Raw genomic sequence first — 21,472 nt, 5'->3', positions numbered from 1 at the left:
CCCTCCCTCTCCTGTTGCTACTTTAATCATGAAACTGATCAATGATCAGCTGATCGGCTTTTCCCTCTTGTTTATTTATCGTCTGCTTTGCGCCAGAAAGAGGAAACCACCGGATGTCACGTTAAACAACAGCAGCACGTTTGATCAGCTGTTGTTAGAATTTATTTAATATTAATTTCTAGTATCAGCTGATGTTTGCTGGAGCCACAGCTGTAAAGCTGCTGGTCATGATATGGTTTGGTTATCTGGTGAGAGGGAAACATGAAGATGAAACCAGGAGATGTCCTTACTGAATCATCAGAGCTGAACAGGTGATGGAGAAGGAGGTTTACCTTTTAGGTGACATGAATGAGTTGAAGGGAAGTTATGAACTGTTTCTGAGAGACAAATAACACCAGGATCCTTTTCTATGTAGCTGACAGCTGGTAACTGTGCAGGGGCGGGTCTAGCAAAGTTTTGCCAGGGGGCCAGGTGGGGTGGGGGCATTAACAGGGAAAGGGGGGCACAAATAAATACTTTCTTATTCTCATTTAAAATATCTAGCTTTTAATAAATAATTATCTGAGTCTTACAACAAACGATTGATAGATTGATGCATATATACCATCAAGACAGTGTACATCACTGTCACAACAGTGTTTGTTTTCATTCAAAGGCTTTATGATTTTTGCTATAATGGTGGGCCGGTCTCTAGTCAAAATGCCCGGGCTGATTTTTTGTCCCAGTCCAGCCCTGTATGCAGCTCATCTGCAGTCTGGTGTTGCCTACATCTTCCTATTTGGAAGGCAGAATTTCTGAGTTCTGAGTACATTTAAAAGCACCACGACTGCAGTTTTTGTGTTGGATGTAAAAAGTGCACATGACGCTGTAACGTAGGCTAGAATCATGGCGGTGGTCAACGACGGTCCAGGCGTGGGATTTCTCTCGTGGAAATATGCACATTATTTTTTCCCTTGGTAGGTGGCGCAGTGCACTTGTGGCAAGTAAGCAAGCTAGAAGACTGGCACTCTTGCTGGGTATCCAGTTAGCAACACATTAACAAGAGAAGTCTGAGTAAAACCAAAGTTACTTTCCCTAGTAACTAGTTACTTTGAAAGTAACGAGTAACTTGAAGTAACTGAGTTACTTTTGATGGAAGTAACTAGTAATGTAACTAAGTTACTAATTTAAAGTAACTTACCCAACACTGGGTCTGTTGTGGTCTAATGATCGTAGCGTATGTCTGTACGTATTTTTGCATGTTCTTTCTCTCTTCCTGCACAAGTGGACCAATGTTGATCAACTTTTGCATAAACATTGACTGGGGCTCTGTGATTGCTAACATCTGTACTGCCGACACAAATATTTGTTTACCAACCCTATAGGTTTGTATATGTTACAGTTAAGTTGAGCAACTAATAGAATGTCATTGCATAGAATGGAACGTGAGATTAGAATAGTGTGACACAACATAATGTATCATAGCATCATGCTGTATGCTGGATTTGGTGTGTGGTAGTAACAGGTAAATGAACTTTTTTTTTTTAAATTATTTAAATATATATGAGTGCTTGTGTATAAATACACAAACAATACACATATGCTTTCAATTGTGTAATTTAAGTGATCTAGGTAGCTCTGTTTTGGAAGTTCAGTTAACTCTAGAAATGTGTTTTAGAGTTTGTACGTGCTTTGTCTCTAGGAGCCACAGCATATATTTATATATAAACATATATAAATAAACCACTTTTTTTTTTACATTAGTAATTCCTTTTGTGCATAATTTTATATTATTGTTAATAATAAATTAATTAAAGCAACAAAACAACCTGAAGAGTTGGTTTGGAGTCAAAAGATCCGGATCTTTTTAGTGAGTCGAGCCGAAAGAGCCGGTTCTCTAAAAAGAGCCGGAAATCCCATCACTAGTGCTGTGCTCAGTCGCCTAGTGCCTGAGCTCGGATCATACCAAAATTAGGGGGGATTTACGACTGTGCGCTATGTGCTTCGAATATTGTGTGTAGTTTTTGTTTTATACAGTTGTCAGTCAGGCATCTAACTATGAAACAAATTGCACTCCAAAAGACCCCGGGCTTCTGAAAAAATGACCCGGGCTTAAGCCCAGTAAGACACCCCCCCCCCCCCCCCCCCCCCCCCACTCCGCCGACGGTTGACTCCAAATCTCCCGACCACTGTGTCGATCTGAGAAAGCAAGCCCAAGACAAGACCGAGGGATCTGAGTCCGTCGAAACCAAGACAAGACCAAGACCACGTAAAAGCAAGCCCAAGACAAGACCGGTCTTCAGAGTCCTTTCTTAAACGAAACTCGTGTCTCCCCAGACCCACTGAGTTACATGTTCACACCACCTCCACAGTCATGTTTGAAGGTAGATCTAAATGTTAAACAGGGTTTATCTGTCAGCATGGGGAACAAATGTATTTCTTCAGTGGAAGAAAGAGTCTGCACGGGAAGGCAGGAAACCCACAAATCTTTTCTATGTTCTTCAGCTGTACTGAAGAAAATAGTCTGAAATACTTTCTTTAAAATAAAAAACTACTACAACTGTTTAATACACTGCTTAATATTATCTTAATGTACTTCATTCTTGTATTTCAGTGTTTCCTGCTCATACACTTTGGTTTGCAGGTTTATTAGTGGCTCCCGCAGCTCATTTTTGATTGCTCAGACAATAATGTTAACAGGAAAAGGAAGAATTCCTTTTTAACAGGAAGAGGCCTCCTCAGCAACAGGATCAGGGAAATGCTGCCATCTGCTGGAAGTGTTTCAGGTTTGAAAGGAAAAGAAAAGAGAAAAGAGGAGCCTTAACCACACCAACCCTGACTGTAAGCTTTCACACACATGAAAAAACAAAACATTGATGTTGACATTATACATTTAAATGTTGATCGTCTAAACTCAGTTTTTAAACTGTGTCACCTCTCTGTGGTATGTTCGATGCTCACCTCTTCTTCAGCTTTCCTGCTCTTTTGGTATCTCGTCAATCTGCTGCAGTCTGGAGATGTGAACCCAGTGTGGGAACTAAAACTGTCAACATGTAATATACCAGCTTGCATATGACTGCTTCACCAACATTGTGGTTTTATACAGCTGCTTAAAATAAAGACAAAAAAGAGGTTTAACAAAGATGAAGAGCTCAAACTTCAAGTGTGCATTTACATTTAAGCCCTTTTTATTTAATATTATAAGTGTGTTTTTCTTCCTTTCAAGTTGCTTCCTAAAGCCTTAAAAGATTACTTGAAATTGGTTCAAGAGACTTTTAAATGATCTGTTTTGTGCCCATTTTAATGAATCAGTTCTTTTGGCCACTTAGGATCACATGTGAACATGTGTGACCAACCAAGATGGGCAGTAAGGCGTAATCCGATTACTTTTTCCAGGTAACGAGTAATGTAAGGGATTACTATTGCAAACCGGGTAATTAGATTACCGTTATTTTCCCGTAAGCACACTGCATTACTGCGTTACTAAAACCGTGACTTTTTTGCGAGTGTCTCATGACAATGACGTAAGCCAGTGTGACGTTCGTGACAACAGCTGTGTGCAGATCAACAATGGTGCTGGAGAGAGTATGAGCCTGGAGCATTTAAAGCGTGGAAGTACTGACCTTACTTTGAGTTTGATTCCATAAAAAGTGACAAAAACATTAGCATCCGCTGTTCACCTGTGTTGGTCAAGTTACTTGAAAAATTAATCAATAACTAATTACCGATTACTCCCCCAAAAAAGTAATCCTGTTACTTTACTGATTACTTATTTTCAAAAGTAATTAGTTACTTAGTTACTTAGTTACTTTTTAAAAACACGATTTACAACCTGAATAGGTGATAAAGCGATAGATCTTTCAGCCCAATTCTACTTTTTCTACATAATCCATCATACAAAATGTAATCAAATGGAAAAGTCTCTTTTTAAAACTTGTTTTATTAGTTTTAATCTTTTAACTTTATGCATCAAGCAAACATTAAATTATATGCAACATTCTCTGACTTGAAGAAATTTGTTTAACATTTAAACCTATTTTCTGCACATTCCAGCACAGAAAATATATTTTTTTGTGTGTTTACACTCAGTCTTTCAAATAGATGCAAGTAAAACACAGCAGAAAATAAATAACATCAAAGACTAGCAGTCCTGTTGCTCTATTTTCACCTGTAAAGTAGGAGTTGCATAGGCGGAGGTTTACCCCGGTGCAGGTGTGCCACATCGGTCAGTGGAAGAATCCGCGAGTTTCCCTGTGAATTTTCCATTACGTCATAGCGCACTCGGTGCTTGCTTGGAAGTTTAGGTTTTTTTTTAAAAAGAAGTTTTCTTCCCACGCACGATGGACGCTAATGTTTTTGTCACTTTTTATGGAATCAAACTCAAAGTAAGGTCAGTACTTCCACGCTTTAAACGCTGCACGCTCATACTCTCTCCCGCACTCGATATATTATCCATTGTTGATCTGCACACAGCTGTTGTCACGAACGTCGCACTCGCTTACGTCACTGTTGTGAGACATTCTTGCAAAAAATCACGGTTTTAGTAACGCAGTAACGCAGCGTTCCTACGGGAAAGTAACGGTAATCTAATTACCGTTTTTGCAATAGTAATCCCTTACTTTACTTGTTACCTGAAAAAAGTGATCAGATTACAGTAACGCGTTACTGCCCATCTCTGCTGTTCACTGCGTGGGAAGAAAACTTCTTTTAACAGCAAAAAACCCACTTAACTTCCGAGCAAGCACTGAATATGCCACGACGTAATGGAAAATTCACAGACAAACTCACACAGATTCTTCCACTGACCGCTGCGGCACACCTGCACCAGGGCAAACCTCTGCCTGCTATACAGGTGAAAATAGAGCAACAGGACCGCTGAGTCTTTGATGTTATTTATTTTCTGCTGTGTTTTACTTGCATCTATTTGAAAGAGTGAGTGTAAACACAAAAAATATTTTATTTTATGTGCTGGAATGTGCAGAAAATAGGTTTAAATATTAAACAAATTTCTTCAAGTCAGAGAATGCTGCATATAATTTAATGTTTGCTTGATGCATAAAGTTAAAAGATTAAAACTAATAAAACAAGTTTTAAAAAGAGACTTTTCCATTTGATTACATTTTGTATGATGGATTATGTAGAAAAAGTAGAATTGGGCTGAAAGATCTATCGCTTTATCACCTATTCAGGTTGTAAATCGTGTTTTTAAAAAGTAACTAAGTAACTAAGTAATTTATTACTTTTGAAAATAAGTAATCAGTAAAGTAACAGGATTACTTTTTTGGGGCAGTAATCAGTAATTAGTTACTGATTACTTTTTTCAAGTAACTTGACCGACACTGGTGACCAACACTTACACATGTGCTTAACAATCATTAATAATCTTCGACTGCTTTTTCATTGCACAAAGATCCTTCACTCAACATAATGTTAAATGTTTAGTGCTTCTGTTTCACAGTAGAATATTTAGATTATTTCAACATGAAGGAAATAAAGACATAAAAAGAGCTTTGTTCATCAGCTGACTATGAACTAACAATCTTACAACATCTTATTTTCAATTTCACATTTTTTAAAACTCTGGTATAATGCATAATCTCAGTCTTTCAGGTTTTTTCTTTACATCAGGCTTTTCATGCTGACAGTTTCCGTTTAATTGTTTTTACATCTTTCAGTTTCAGCTCTTTTTACTGTTTCTTTGTGTTGTCCACTAAGGTTAGAGCGGCACAATAAATAAATCACACAGACACAGAGATTACTATTTGTGTTTGCGTGCCTCCGACGGCCAGCCAGGTTGTAGATTATATTTATTCCCAAACAGGAATGACCTTTAGACGTGTATGGATGTAAGCATCATCATCTCATTAAATTATCCTTTTGAATATTTATTGAGTGTAAACCCTCCAAAGAGCATTCTTTCACCACCAAAATTTAATCACCTCATCTCGATATAATATTAAAAATATACTAAAATATTATACTTTGTGAAAATAAAGGAAAATAGGTAGTTATTTACAAATGCATTATTTAACCCGTCCTGCAGCACAAGGCTGTACGATGTTTTCATTTTTTTGAAGAAACTCAGATACGTTATATGTTTCTAAAATATTATTTTGTTTTAACTTAATGATAAAAACATTACAGTTGACAGCTCAATGTTTATTTCATTTCATTTATTTCACTTTTATTTTAAAGAGACTCATTTCAGGCATCTTTAGCCATTTTTGCAGGATCTTCTCCAGGTCCTCCAAGGACATCTCCTTCACATCATAGCCATCTTGTGTGGGTTTTTTTTTCAAAATGTCATCTTTACTGTTGGGATCATTTCTTCCCACTGCAGCATAAGTAGGAAAGTAATTCTGGTCAGGTCCAGCCGTGAACGTTGGGCAGCAGTAAGCAGTCCAAAAGTACTCAGGAACAGTCACCCTGTTATTGATATTGGGTTCATCTTTCTCATAAGGCATGACTCCAGTGATAACATACATTTTTGGCATGCAGACATTAAACCTTTCTAACATCTTCTCGTCCTGTAGACTCCAGGGGCCATTATTGAACTTTTCCATTTGAGGAACAATATTTGTCAGGGTGAATGTAGCCTCTTTGTCTTCTTCTGTCTGTTGGTGACCACTGGGGGCGAGGTGGCCTCTGGTATAACCAGAGTGTTTATAGTCTTCATTGACTGCCTGGCTGTTCTTCACATTTTGGTCAGGATGTTTTTGGTACTCCATTCCTGTGTTGACTTTGTCTGATACCAGCTGAATGACAACAAAGACAGACTTTTTATTTCTTTAGAAGCTACAAAGAGTATTTATCATTCTTCATACTGTGTGTGCAAATTGTGTTTCAGTGTGAGTTTGTGGGAATGTGTAACACTGAGAGCGTACTGTCATACTGCAGTCATGTCATTTTAAAATGTGAGAGAGCAAATAAAATCCTACAGACTTTTTTAACCATCGTTTTATTAAAGATCATCTAATTTTGTGTATGTTTTCTTCTTTATCCTGTCCTGTTATTTATCCAGTTGTTGTTGTGTTATTTAAGTTATTACATTATATGTGGTATAGTATGACAATATCTAAGGCAGGAGGAAAATAGCTGCTTTAAATGTGTTGCATATTCTTACAGGTGATGGAGAACAATGTGGCAGTAAAATGCAGAGAATACACACTTCAACAAACAGTTAAAATCCAAACAGAGTGACTCTTTCACACTGTAACTATTGTTCTTCATCCTCTCTAAGAAAACCATTTTTAAAATACACCGTATCAGACAATGTTCTTAAAAGAGAGCAGTTCAAATACATGACTGTCTTTGAACATCACACAGTGATATTTTACACAGCTTACCCGTGGTTCAATCATCCAGTTTGTATTTTTGGGCCTAGGTCCATCTCCAGGACTGAGTATATACGCAGAATGGTACAATGGTATACGACGGTTTCTGTCATACAGGGTGGCAAAGTGGTATTGGTTTTCATAGTGCTGACATAATGCCTGGTAGTCTCCACTGATGCCCTGTGGTATCGTTTCTGCGTAGAAAAATTCAATGCATGGTTTAAAGTCAGTAGTGATCTCTCCATAGAAGACAACACTTTTTAAGTTAAACAGTGATAAAAAATAAATAAATAAATGAATCAATTATCCACATCCTTCCTTTGAGACAGCTCTCACAGCAAAGTAGAAGGTAGACTGAACCTTTCTTCTGAAAGTGAGGGTTGGAGTTAAATACTGTCAGCCTCTGGGTGGTGGCAGTGATGGTGGCTGGTACTAATGCAGATAGATACCAAACACACAGTCTATTGTTTAACAAAGGACAGTGTAAGCATTGTAACATAATGTTTTACTTACAACCTTAAAAAAATATGCAAACCATGTTAACTGTATGCCCAGAGAGCCAAAGTGAGTGAATGAGTGTGTATGGGGCCCCATACTCAGCTAAAAACAAACGGAGACAGAGCCTTCTGTTCAGTGGCCTCCAGACTCTGGAACTTTTCTCTCTTCCTTTCGATTTGAGACTCTGTGATCTCTTTAAAAAAATGAGTTAAAAACAAATGTTTTAAATCTGCTTTCTATTAATTTTGCTTGGTTTTTATCCATTGTTAGGTCTTGTGAAGCACTTTGTGAATATATCTTGAAAGTTGCTATATAAATAAAATTTTACTTACTTACTTAGTTAATATATACAGTCTACTATACAGTTTAAAGTGTCATATCAAGTAAAAAGCAACTAAAGAAGAAACTAATGGAAAAGACAACAATTTCTTAACCCTGGGATGTATTTTTATTTTTCTATAGTTAATTTTTCAATTTTTCAAGTTTTAATGAACGCCTTCTGTTTCTATACATAAGTTATTCAGTTCATTATTTTATAAAAAATTATTTTACAATAAATGGTTACTTGTTTACTGCTATAGTTTAGGACACTGACATAGTCTCTGGTATAGTACACTGTTCACTGTTATAGTCTGCTCAGAGCGCTACGCTTCCACTGCTGTAGATATACTCATAGGACTCTGTAGATCTGTTACCACACACCAGCACATCTGTATATATTTAGCAAATCTGTATATTTGTTCATAGTACATCTGTATATCTGCCCATCTGTATAGCAATATAGAACATCTGTATGCTATACAGATCACCTGTATATCTGTACATATGTACAGTACATCTGTACATTTGCCTGTAGTTCATTTGTATATTTGGTCTCTCTGTACATAATCTGTTCATAACTATTGCCCCATTTATACTACTCTTATCTGTATATATCAGTATATCCATACATTTGCCCGTAGTACATCTGTATATTTGCTTAACTAAACTGTATAATTGCTCTTTTTGCACTTCTGATTAGATGCAAACTATATTTCGTTACACTGTATTTATACATGTGTAATGACAATAAAGTTGAATCCTAATCCTAAAGATACCACACATAAACAAATTCAACTTATGTGTTGTTTATTGATCTTTAAGGTGGTTAAAATCCTCCTCTTTCACATACTTCTGCCAGTAAAAGCTTGTTCCACCATTAAATATCTCTGATTACACGGATGACACTGAACTCTAATAATGAGGTTTAATATGATTTTTTTTTATCTAAAACCTGTTTGCTTTTTTTACTTGAGCAAAAGAAATTTGTTTTCATCTGTGTCAGTCTTATAACAAAGTCATGGAGTTGGCATCAACAGAAAATAAAATCACCATGAGAAAAGAACACCTTTAAAGTTCATCCAGTAAACAAAAAGGACTGATCATTCTACTGAGTGTAGTCAGCTGCTTTGCCTACATGACAGATAAACGTAGACAAAGAAGCCAGTTGAAAAATGACACTTCGGGTAGATATGTGAATGGAAAAACTGAAAACTTCTTATTTACTTTTGACCACATTTGCCTGTGAACTCACAGTAGACACAGTATCTACTCAGTAAGAAAATGAACTGATTAAATGCTGCTCATGCATGGCTGGAGGCTGAGGTCAGTTTAAAGTGATGTCACTCCAATCCATTCTTTTTTTGCAGCTATGGATAACCTTTATCAGATTTGATGGTTTTGTTACAGACTTTTCAAAAAAGTCTTTTGCTTTTCTTCCACAAATGTGGGGATTAAATTGTGTTAAAATGTACAAAACAGTGATGTCATGTTTTGTGACGAGGACCCAGGCACAGAGAGACTTGATGAATTTAAGAATCTTATGATTTAATAAAGAAATTTGCAGACTTGCACAGAGATGGTAAAATTATGATGACTGTTAACAGAGACGAAGACAACAGACGATGAGGACATTGAGTAGCAGGGGTTTAAATGCACCAAGGAGGCAGTCAGAGAGAACTGGGGACAACTGGAGACATTTAAGGATGCAGGGACTGACAGAGACAGGGAAGAAGTCTCATTGTGACGAGTAAAGTTTATCTTGCCTGGCTGGGGAGCTCTCCGAGTGCTCAGCACCCCCAGACCTCTGATCCTAGAATCGCCCCTGTTTTTAAGTATTTATTAAGTTATGTTTATTGTATGTATTTGTGTTTGTTTTTTTCTTTCTAATTGCTCGTTTCTACACTAAGTACTTGGCTGAGGCTCCTTTAACATGAGTTACTATATGATCGTGGTGTGGCATGGAGGCAGTCACCTTGTGGTACTGCTGAGGTGTTTTTGAAGTCAAGTTTTGATAGCAGCCTTTAGCTCATCTGTATTTTTGGGTTGGCTGTTTCTCATCCCTCTGGTCAGCAGACCCTCTAGTATTAGCTTTAGCACTGTGAGGAGGTGCTAGCATGGTTGAAAAAAGAAATGTGAGTCTCCATAAAGCTTGTCATGAGAAATAAAGTAATCTAAAATCTCCTGGTAGGTGATTGCATTGACTTTGGACTTGATAAAACACAGTGGACCAACCACCACCGCAACTCATGACATGACACCCCAAATCATCCAAGACTGGGAACTTGTGCCTCTCCACTCTTCTTCTACACTCTTCCAAATAAAATGCAAAGTTGACATCCCTCTGAAAAGAGAACTTTGAACCACCAAGTAACAGTTGAAATATTTTTCTACAGAGTCAGTTGCTACAGACCTTCAAACTTCATGTGGCCTTCAGATTATCTTTAGAACAGTGAGTTGAGAGCTTCATGGAATAAATTTCCATGGCTGATGTTGTGATATTTTGATACCACGGTAGCATTTACAGGATATTGTTTTATTGTGATATTATACAGAAAAGAGTTGCTCAATAAGGCCCATTTAATAGTTGTTTTTCTCTTTCTCTCTGACCCAAGAATTGATGTGTAAGACTCACAGGCTGGTACCCCAAGGTCGAAAACACCACAGAGACGAGACCACTTCCTTACTCCCATCCTCCCTTCTTTATCTCTTAGAAAAAGGCTCGTTAAAGGCCAGGTGGTTTGTTTCAGAATTCACTAATGAAAGAACTCTGTATTCTATGTCTAGGAGTGTATTTTGCTGGGATGATCATAAATTGTAGCTGAACTGATAAACTACACACAGGATACTTCTTTGCTCACAAGGCAGGAAGACGTTTCCTTATTTGGTCTGTACCGGTTTGAACTGGGAAAGCTGACACACGAACCTTTTTTTTCCTCTATATAAGCTGTTATGTACTAAATAAACCTTTGAGTCGATTGGGAAGGCAACCTAAAGCAGTCTCTGTTTTCTTGTTCTCCCAAGCTGCTCCCGAGCTCGTACTAACACGCTGAATGGCATACCTGAGTGTTACTTTAAATAATTAGGAATCTTAGAAGGAAAGGACAGAACTCTGCTTATCGCTCGTGCCTTGGAGGGAAAACCGGGATGGACATTTTTTTCCTTCAATTTGGTGTCAGAAGTGGGATGGACTGACAGAAGGTAAATATGCGTCTTTCATATTTATATAAAGACCGTATTATGCCTCTCTCAGTGATCGATCCATAAAGAAACGGGACATGCTGACGAAGTTTCACTTAGTGATCCAGAGAGATACACTGACGACTTCCTCAGTCCCCGAATAAAGTAAATTAACCCTTGTGTGGTGTTGGTGGACCCGCTCAGAAAGACACAGGAAGTTGCCTGTTGTCTTGAATATTTTAATTTTGTTAAAAAAAAAAAAAAAACGGGTCTCAAGGGTTAAAAGCAGTAAATTAAAAGCAGAAAGACACAGGAAGTTGCCTGTTGTTAAGCGAGAAGTTGCTCGTTAAGTGAGAGTTGCTCACCCAAACAAAAATTGCTAGCAATAAATTTAAAGTGACCTCAGCTGTGCCGCAGCGAAAATACTAACCTAAATCCTCCTAGCGTGTAAACCCCTCTGGAAATCACTGAACATGGGTCAGAATTATTCAAAGACCACAGACAGGTCCGATAAAAAAATCTAAAGTACCTGTAAAACCAAAAATTAATTATTTCAAAATGAAGTATCAAATAACGGCTCAGTATAACTCCCATTTCCGGTTACGTGTAACCTACGTCCGCGAATCGGTGAAGACGTCCATGATCACGTATCCAGAACATGCGGAAGTGCTTATGTGACTGACTTTGTTTACAACTTACGGACTGTAAGTACAATGCATTCTAATTTCTTTTCTGGAGCCTTATCCCGAACGATTATCGCCAGAAAACAGGTCAGTAGAAATGTTGAATATCATTTGTGATAAGAAAAGTAGTCTGCTTAAAAAGTCCTGTAGAAAATATATGACAGAATGCCGCGACGTGATACATCAAATGTTACCACTATGGAAAAAGGGACCGGAACCAGGTGTAGATGCTTTAACATCAAATAAAACTAGTGCAGGCTCTAGCAAAGAACATAAACCTACCGCAGGAAAAGCTAGTCTTGCATGTTCAGCCGTTCAGCCTACAGCCCCACACCCTTACGATGAGACCGAATGAATAGTCGCTGTAGCAGCTGCACGTAAACAATGTCAGCATTCTGATCCAACCAGCTCAAAAGAAAGCGACGAAAAATCTGAATCACATGCAACGGATCTTAGCCATCTCTTTAAACAGGATCAGGAAAAACAATATATACGCCGCAAGGAAGAATTAGCAGAACATAGAAAAAGAGAAAAACTTTTGAAAGAAGAATGTGAGGAACTTATGAAAAACAATTTAGACGACTATGAAGAAAAACTTTTGCATCAGGCAGTGTCCACGATAGACACCCACATGAAACGCCACGATATCGTAGCTAGAGGTTTAGAGGTAGCTAAAGAAATACCTGTTACCCGAACTTTAATAAAGACTTATCTAAAAGGAAAAAAGGAAAAACAAAGCCGGAATGACAAAGGTCCTCACGCCAACACTCGCGGTAGTAAACAAACAGAACCAAAATCTAGTGACGTCAATGACACTTACCCCTTTATGATAATAGGAGATCAGTGTTGTATTCAGCCCCCTAAAATCTCAGAATTAGTGACAACTATTAAAGAGCTTCCCGATCCTCTTAAAAATCCTACAGCCTTTGTCTCTGCATTACAGAGAAGTACCAGATATCACCATTTGGGTGGTCCGGATTACAGGTACATATTGTGTCAATGCATTCCTGGAGTAACCGAGTCACAACTCATAAGAGAGATAGGTGAATTAGACCCAAAGCATGATAAAGCATCCACAACTGCAGAGTTTTTGTGGGTAAATAATGACAAAATCACCGATTTCTTTAAGAATCTAAAGAAATTCCTGCTAACAATGTCCAGAGACAAAATTGACTTAAATGCAGTAACTATGTGTAAACAGAAGCCTGATGAATCTATCCTAGTATTCATAAAACGCTTTATGCACTGTTGGACAAGCTAGAGGTGCAAATTTAGCTCAGTTTTCCAGCAGCCGCAGACACCCAGAGCAAAAATGAATTTGTGTATTTCATTTAACATAAAGGGTGAAATGTTTGCTGACACTGATAACAGCTTATGTTTTCTCTGCCCTATGTACCGACATGATGGAGAAGGAACATCCTCTGTGTCAGCTGGACCCTCAGCAGAGAATGAACTCAACATCCTTTTTGTCCGGTACTCTATGTCACACACTGTGCCAAAAAAACGTGTACAGACGCCACTACCAGGTAATCCCATGACTGGGAGCCACACTTTTGTTTCTCTAAGGTCAAACAGTGATTTTGTTACATAACTCAGACGTAGTTTATGACATAACTACACCATGTCGTCACATAGATCTAACCTACCCTATCCACTGTACTATTTCTGCAGTTACATTGCCAGCTGAATACCAGAATATGACATTATGGTCAAAAAGTGAGAATGATATAGGATTTATTGACTGTACACTTTATCACGTACACCTATTAAAACACAACAAGCCAGTATATGTCAAGCAACATCCCATTTCTGCCGAAAAAGCCGCAGCCCTAGATGTCATGATAGGAGATTTATTGACTACAGGAGTAATAAAGCCCACACTCCTGTCAATCCTGTGCCAAAGCCTAACAAACCTGGCGTATGGCGTTTCATACAAGACTTAAGGCAAATTAATGCAGTCAACATTCCTCTGCCACCTCTCGTTTCAGATGTTCACAGCATATTGACATGCATTGCATACACATTTTACCGTGGTGGATTTATGCTCCGCTCCTTTTTCTCAGTACCTGTGCATGAAGACACACAGCCGTTATTTGCATTCACACATAGAAATAAGCAGTACACTTGGACTCCTTTGCCCCAAGGCATGGTAGACAGCCCTGCTGCTTTCTCAATGGTGGTCCGTGCTACTCCTCCAGGGCTGCACCCTGATCCACACGTGGATGACCTCCTCCTCTGTGCTCCGAGTGAAAAATTGTGTCAAACTGCTACACACATGCTTCTCCAGCACCTCCAAAAGACTGGCCACAAAGCATCAGCAAAGAAAATGCAGTACTGTCAGACTTCTGTTCAATATTTGGGATTCACACTGTCTCACGGAAAACGTTCCATGACTGCAGACAGGGTCAAAGCTGTGACCTCTGTCCCTCGGCCCACTACACAGAAGGAAATGTTGTCCTTCCTGGGCATGGTGAACTATTGCAGACAGTGGATACCAGACTGTTCTTTTCATGACCACATTCTGCGTGACTGTTGTAAAAAAGAGAAGCCTCCTCGAATACTGTGGTCCACAGAAATGACTGCCTCTTTCAATGCATTAAAGGGAGTGCTGACCTCCGCCACTCAAAGGTGCTGCCTGAATTGTTCAGGGAATGCCGGCCTGCCTGAGGGCAGTAGCGGCTTGCTCTATCATGATAAGGGACTGCGAGTAGCTTACACTCTCACATGACACTATTCTACACACCAATCACCAGGTCACGACCATTCTAGCAAACATAACTACACAACATATGCAAATCTCACTATAAAAGCGAGCAGCACACCTGATTCGCCAGCACATTTATTGATCCTATGCTGTGTTCTTCTGACCGACAGGATGGCTCAGACAGGCTTGACGATCATGACTGCATGACACGTATACAGGAATCCACAGCACCACGTCCAGATTTAGAGCAAACACCTATCCCAGACTCAGCCACGGTTTATGTGGACGGGTCCTGTTCAAGGCCGAGAGACAACTCATTTCTTTGTGGCTATTCAGTGGTAACAGTGCCTGACATCATACTAGAGGCTCACTCATTACCATTTCACTCAGCACAAAAAGCAGAGCTCATGGCTTTAATACGCGCCTGTGAGCTACATTTGGATAAGCATGTGACAATTTACTCAGACAGCCGCTATGCATTTGGCGTTGTGCATGACTTTGGCACATTGTGGAGACAGAGAGGATTTAGATCTGCTGATGGAAAATAAATTGCTAAATTCTGATTTTGTTCAAAGACTTTTTCAGGCTATACAGCTACCATCGGCCGTTGCAGTTGTAAAAAACGAAAGGACACAGTACAGCTGACACAGACGAAGCAACAGGTAATGCCTTAGCAGACGTGACAGCCAAGGCTGCAGCTCCCACCTCCGCAGGAAGTATTATCTGTGCCCCTACAGCTGCCACTTGTTACACTCCCAGACTATTTAGAAACAAATGTTGATTTAAAATTTATACAAGAGCAAGCATCTGCATGTGATTACACCTATTGGGAGAATAATGACTGTACCTTAGATGACAAGGATGGCCTATACAAAATCTTAAGGGTTTGATTGCCCTCCCATATTCCCTGATGCCAGTCCTTGCCCGACATTTTCACTGTGTGAGTCATGTCGGACAAAGAGGGGTAATAGGGGCAATAAAATTAAGATTTGTAATTGAGAAAACATCACATGCAGTAAAAAGCATATTAGCAACCTGTCTAACATGTGCACGAACTAATGTAGGAAAACCAAAAGCGAAACATCAGCATTTACCACAACCAGATTTTCCATTTCATACATTACAAATTGATTTCACACATATGCCAGCACAAGGAAGCATCAAGTACTTACTGGTAATAGTGGATCAATTTAGTAAATGGGTAGAAGCTTATCCAACCTCAAAAGAAACTGCACAAGTAGTCTGTCAAAAGTTGAGCAATGAAATAATACCCAGATTCGGAATACCTCACCAGATTAACAGTGATAGAGGATCTTCATTCACATTAGAAGTAATTCAAAAGTGTGCTAAAACTTTAATAACCTGGATCAAATTACTTCCTCAAGTCCTCTGTGAGATTAGAATGACTCCATCTGCAGTAACCAAATTATCTCCATTTGAAATAAGACTATTTCCAACACCATGGTCAGCTTCCAGAGGGGCACCGCTAGTAGAAGGTGATGTATATTGCATTGTCCACTGATGTTCACAACCTGGTAGAAAAACTGAATAATAACTATCAGAAAGTTTGTCTCTCTCAGCCTTTCCCCTCCACAGTTCCACAAGTGGAGACAAGGAGATGCGTGTTGGAGAAGTCACTAAAACCAAGGACACTCTGGGAGGCCGCGCATTTTCCAGCCCCCAGGCTTTACTGGCAGTGACGAAGAACCAGCATCCTCACAGACGGACAACCTCAGTGGATTCATGCCAGCAGGGTTAAGACCAGCCCAATCGGACCATCTCAGGCGTCAGATCAAGCAGATGACATCTCCGGCGGGCCAACGCCCGGAACCAGAGCAAATAAACACACGGGTAGACGACATCTCCGGCGAGCCAGCGCCAGGATCCAATGTACCTACACACACGCAATCACTGATTAACACACAACGTCTGAAAGAACAACAACAAGGTACTCAAACATCCAGCAGGAACAGAAAGCCGGAAGTACCACATGATGTCTAACCTGATAAAGCTAGACTCATTCCATCCTGATAATGGAGAAAATGAAATGCCCATTGTCATCATACGACGCTTATTCTGTGTCTCTCGAACCTGGGACCAGGCCAGGAGACGACTGAAGAACTGTTTTTCTTATATATTTAGGTTATCTATCATATCTATCGCATTAACCTTAGGATTTTTCTTTGCTATTTTGTATTGTAAACTGCAACCATGTTCACATTTCTGCAGGTCATATTTTGCTGACTATACCTCATGCTCTATTTTGCAAGACACCTACTTAATGCACTCATTACGTTCCCTAAAATCAGTAAATAGCAACATAGACGCCACTAATAAACCATCTTATGCGCCTTCTAGAGCAGGAGTCAACTCCTGGTACGAAAATGCCAGAACAGCCGCTCGTGATTTAGGAAACAGTAACTGTTATGTCTGTTCAAAGGCTAATCCAGAACAGGTTATAGTAGGATACCCCATATCCGGTTTCCCCCTCACTGAGGGACTAGAGAAAATCGGCGGAGATAATGCTCTCTTTAAAGACGCTTTACAGTTGACTCTGAGCCCTCTCGACTGCCTACTTAGACACACACACACACCAACTAACCCTGAGACTCCATTAGGCGAATTATTGAAGTTATCTACTGACACCGCAGGGACCTGCGCCCCAATGAAACGCCCCAAGAATAGGTTAAAGCCCTCACTGCCCTTAGGACAGATCCCTCTCCATTTTAATACTAGTATGATATGTCTGCGCAGACTAAAGTTAACTGGCCCAGACACACACATAGATTATACAAAGGATAACTATACATTTTTCTCTGACTCCCCAGGTGCACGCTGTAATGAGACATGGCTAGCTGTCTCTATGGCTGAAGTTGTATCATATCTGGAGGAACACACACACAGTTCAAGTTCGAGCAGAGACTCGATCATTGTTCCCCCAGACGGTGTATTAAATGATACTGACTGGGGGGAGTTAGTTAAATCACACATGGTCACGCGCCTAACTAGAGCAATCCCACATGCTTATTGGTTGTGCAATAATACCCTTAGATTAGCTTTACCTGTTAATTGGACCGGTACCTGTGGTCTAGTAACCGTTGATGTATGCTGTACTTTCATTCCCAATAATACCGCTCCTAACGGTTCATTCACACAAGCTATGAATAAACTTGAAGCATTGAAGATAGAACTAATTGCCGATGCAGGCCACGGTCAGTGGCTAGACAAGTGGCTACAGGACACGTTTGGGAAATGGAGGGAACTAATTGTGGCCTTTGTAACCGTTGCAGCATGTATTATTTTGTTTTCGATGATTATTGTCTGTTGTGTGATACCATGTATACGCTCTCGGAATTTTTGATATTAAGCTTGCTCGAAGGACCAGTTACAGTTATGATTTGTCTTTATATTATGTTATTACATTCTGTCTTTATACTATGTTATCATTTCATGATAAAAGGAGAGAACTGTTGTGATATTTTGATACCACGGTAGCATTTACAGGATATTGTTTTATTGTGATATTATACAGAAAAGAGTTGCTCAATAAGGCCCATTTAATAGTTGTTTTTCTCTTTCTCTCTGACCCAAGAATTGATGTGTAAGACTCACAGGCTGGTACCCCAAGGTCGAAAACACCACAGAGACGAGACCACTTCCTTACTCCCATCCTCCCTTCTTTATCTCTTAGAAAAAGGCTCGTTAAAGGCCAGGTGGTTTGTTTCAGAATTCACTAATGAAAGAACTCTGTATTCTATGTCTAGGAGTGTATTTTGCTGGGATGATCATAAATTGTAGCTGAACTGATAAACTACACACAGGATACTTCTTTGCTCACAAGGCAGGAAGACGTTTCCTTATTTGGTCTGTACCGGTTTGAACTGGGAAAGCTGACACACGAACCTTTTTTTTCCTCTATATAAGCTGTTATGTACTAAATAAACCTTTGAGTCGATTGGGAAGGCAACCTAAAGCAGTCTCTGTTTTCTTGTTCTCCCAAGCTGCTCCCGAGCTCGTACTAACACGCTGAATGGCATACCTGAGTGTTACTTTAAATAATTAGGAATCTTAGAAGGAAAGGACAGAACTCTGCTTATCGCTCGTGCCTTGGAGGGAAAACCGGGATGGACATTTTTTTCCTTCAGCTGAGCAGCTGCATCCAAGTCTTACATCACCAAGCATAATGCAGCGAATCAGATGCAGTGGTGCACCCAACTTTGTAGGAACAGTTTTAGGATGGCCCCTTCATGTTCCAACGTGACTGTGCACCAGAGCACAAAGCAACGTTGATAAAGACGTGGGTGAGGAAGTGGGGAAGAACTTCACTGGTCCTGCCCCAAAGCTTTTGGATGAATTCGAGCAAAGACTCCAAGCCCTGCCTTTATGTCCAATATCTGTGTCTAACCTTATAAATGCACTTTTAGAAAAATGGTCAAAAAGTCCTATAAACACTTCTAAACACTTCTAACCTTGTGCAAAGCATTCACAGAAGGGTTAAAGCTGTTATAGCTGCAAGGTGTCGGATGACGTCATATTAATTCCTTGGATTAAGAATGGGATTGCAATAATAAACTCAATATCTGCTTTGGGGGTTGATCTTCATTTATTGAATGAAATAAATTATTAAATGAAAGTTAAATCATGTAATTTGAAATGGAATGATGATCATATTACATTTTTGTCCAAGAAGCACAAGAACCAAAAAAGCGTATGTTGGAAATTCTTATTTTATATTTGATTCAGTTTGCCAAACCTGTGTTGCTGCAGTGAAACCAGCAAAAAAGAATCAATGAAGCTGTTAACAGGTTGGAGCATGCTAACATTCTCAGATTTAATTCTCCAGACAGCTCATTTGTTCATGGTGTAATTTAGACCAATCAAAGTGTACCTAGAGCATTCTGATTATGATAAAAAACAATGATGAGTGCAGACCCTCATAATCAGAATGCTGTAGGTTCCAGAAAAAAAGAACCATTGCACACAGGTGAAAACATTGAGATGCTCTTTAAAAAAAAAAGAAAAAAGCTGGTTGTTGCTTCACACAGTTACAAGGAAGAGAATATGTTTATCTGACAGGAATGAAGACGGAACTTTAAGTACCAAGCTGACATTTGGTTTAAAAGTGAAAAGTAAAAAGCCACTGTCATGGGTCCATGTCTTTAGGACATCCCAGTAAGATTACATTTTGTTGTCAAAGGAGCTTGCAAAGAAAATCGTCTGGACTTCTTTAAGTTGCTTGAAGACGTTTCACCTCTCATCCGAGAAGCTTCTTCAGTTCTAAGGTCAAATGGTGGAGAGTCCCAGATTTAAACCTAGTGGGAGTATCCCCCCACAGAGGGACAAAAGGACCCCTGATGATCCTCTAATCGCCTGAGCCAAGGTGTGAAAGCGGGTGTGGGTCCCAATCAGCCAGGGTTTCGGGTGAGTTCATTGTGAAACCTGGCCCCACCTTATCATGCGATTTCCTGAGATCAGATGGACCAGGATGTGAGTGGGCGTTAAGGCGTCTGGGAAGGGATCTCAAAACTGGATTATAGATGGCAGAGAGTTGGTGTCGTAAACCCCCGCCTCTGTTCAAAGATGGTCGCTCACAGTGGACATAGATGGCTTCTTTCACTCCTCTTTCAAACCATCTGTCCTCTCTGTCCAAAATGTGAACATTGGCATCCTCGAAAGAGTGTCCTTTATCCTTAAGATGCAGATGGACTGCTGAGTCTTGTCCTGTGGAGGTGGCTCTTCTGTGTTGTGCCATGCGCTTGTGAAGTGGCTGTTTGGTCTCTCCAATGTAGAGGTCTGAGCATTCCTCGCTGCACTGTACAGCATACACCACATTGTTAAGTTTGTGTTTAGGAGTTTTGTCTTTCGGGTGAACCAGTTTTTGTCTGAGCGTGTTGCTGGGTCTGAAATGCACCGGGATGTCATGCTTGGAGAAAACTCTCCTGAGTTTTTCTGATACACCGGCTACATAGGGGATGACAATGTTGTTGCGTCTGTCCTTCTTATCCTCCCTCGCTGGTGTCTGATCTTCTTTTCTGTGCCTCTCTGCTGACTTTAAGAACACCCAATTAGGATAACTGCACGTTTTGAGTGCTTCCTTTACATGCGTGTGTTCCCTCTTTTTTCCTTCAGGAGGAACACAGCACAGCGCAGCGGGGGATGAAGAGGAGTTTACACCTGCATCACAAACAACATAAGGCTTCGTCAGATTAACATGGCACACACAACACTTTGTCCTATGGTCTGGGGTACCTGTAACATAATCTGTGTTACTCAGTTTCTCTTGGACAGTATAGGGCCCACAGAACTTTGCCTGGAGAGAGGATCCAGGAACGGGTAAGAGAGTCAACACTTTGTCACCCACCTCAGATTTTCTCTGCACAGACTTTTTAATCAAATTTCCTTTTCATTTTCTCCTGAGACGCGGAAAGAGCCTCGCATGCAATTTCGCAGGCTTTATGCAGACGCTCCCTAAAACAATTTACATAATCTAATACATTCTGCTCGGGGATAGCCGTGTCAGACAGTTATTTCTCTTTAAGCAGCCGCAGGGGACCACGCACTGTGTGTCCAAACACCAGCTCCGCGGGACTGAAACCCGTGGACTCCTACACACTCTCTCTCACCGCTAGAAGGAGAAGTGGCAGACCCTCATCCCACTCTCTTCCTGACTCGAGGCAGAACTTCCTCATCATGGCTTTTAATGTTTGGTGGAAACGCTCAAGTGCACCCTGTGATTTGGGATGATACGCACTGGATTTTTGATGCTTTATGCCGAG

General features: G+C 40.0%; 1 protein-coding gene across 1 annotated transcript; it reads right to left on the bottom strand.

Annotated features, from left to right (window-relative positions):
- Positions 1-6,152: 6,152 nt before the first annotated feature.
- Positions 6,153-21,385, bottom strand: LOC146705465 (endonuclease domain-containing 1 protein-like). The gene is made up of 4 exons (XM_085461007.1): positions 21,320-21,385; positions 20,946-21,006; positions 7,326-7,507; positions 6,153-6,734 (listed from the first exon to the last, which is right to left on the bottom strand). The coding sequence occupies exons 1-4, from the start codon at positions 21,383-21,385 to the stop codon at positions 6,153-6,155; spliced, it is 891 nt and encodes a 296-aa protein (XP_085317133.1).
- Between the last annotated feature and the right edge of the window lie 87 nt (positions 21,386-21,472).

Source organism: Copadichromis virginalis, linkage group LG7, assembly GCF_057382275.1.
Source record: "Copadichromis virginalis isolate Kocher_CV1m ecotype Utaka linkage group LG7, C_Virginalis_male_GT1.1, whole genome shotgun sequence".
NCBI classification, from domain to species: Eukaryota; Metazoa; Chordata; class Actinopteri; order Cichliformes; family Cichlidae; genus Copadichromis; species Copadichromis virginalis.
Note: the sequence above shows the minus strand (reverse complement) of the source record. Positions and strands in the feature narration are given on the sequence as shown.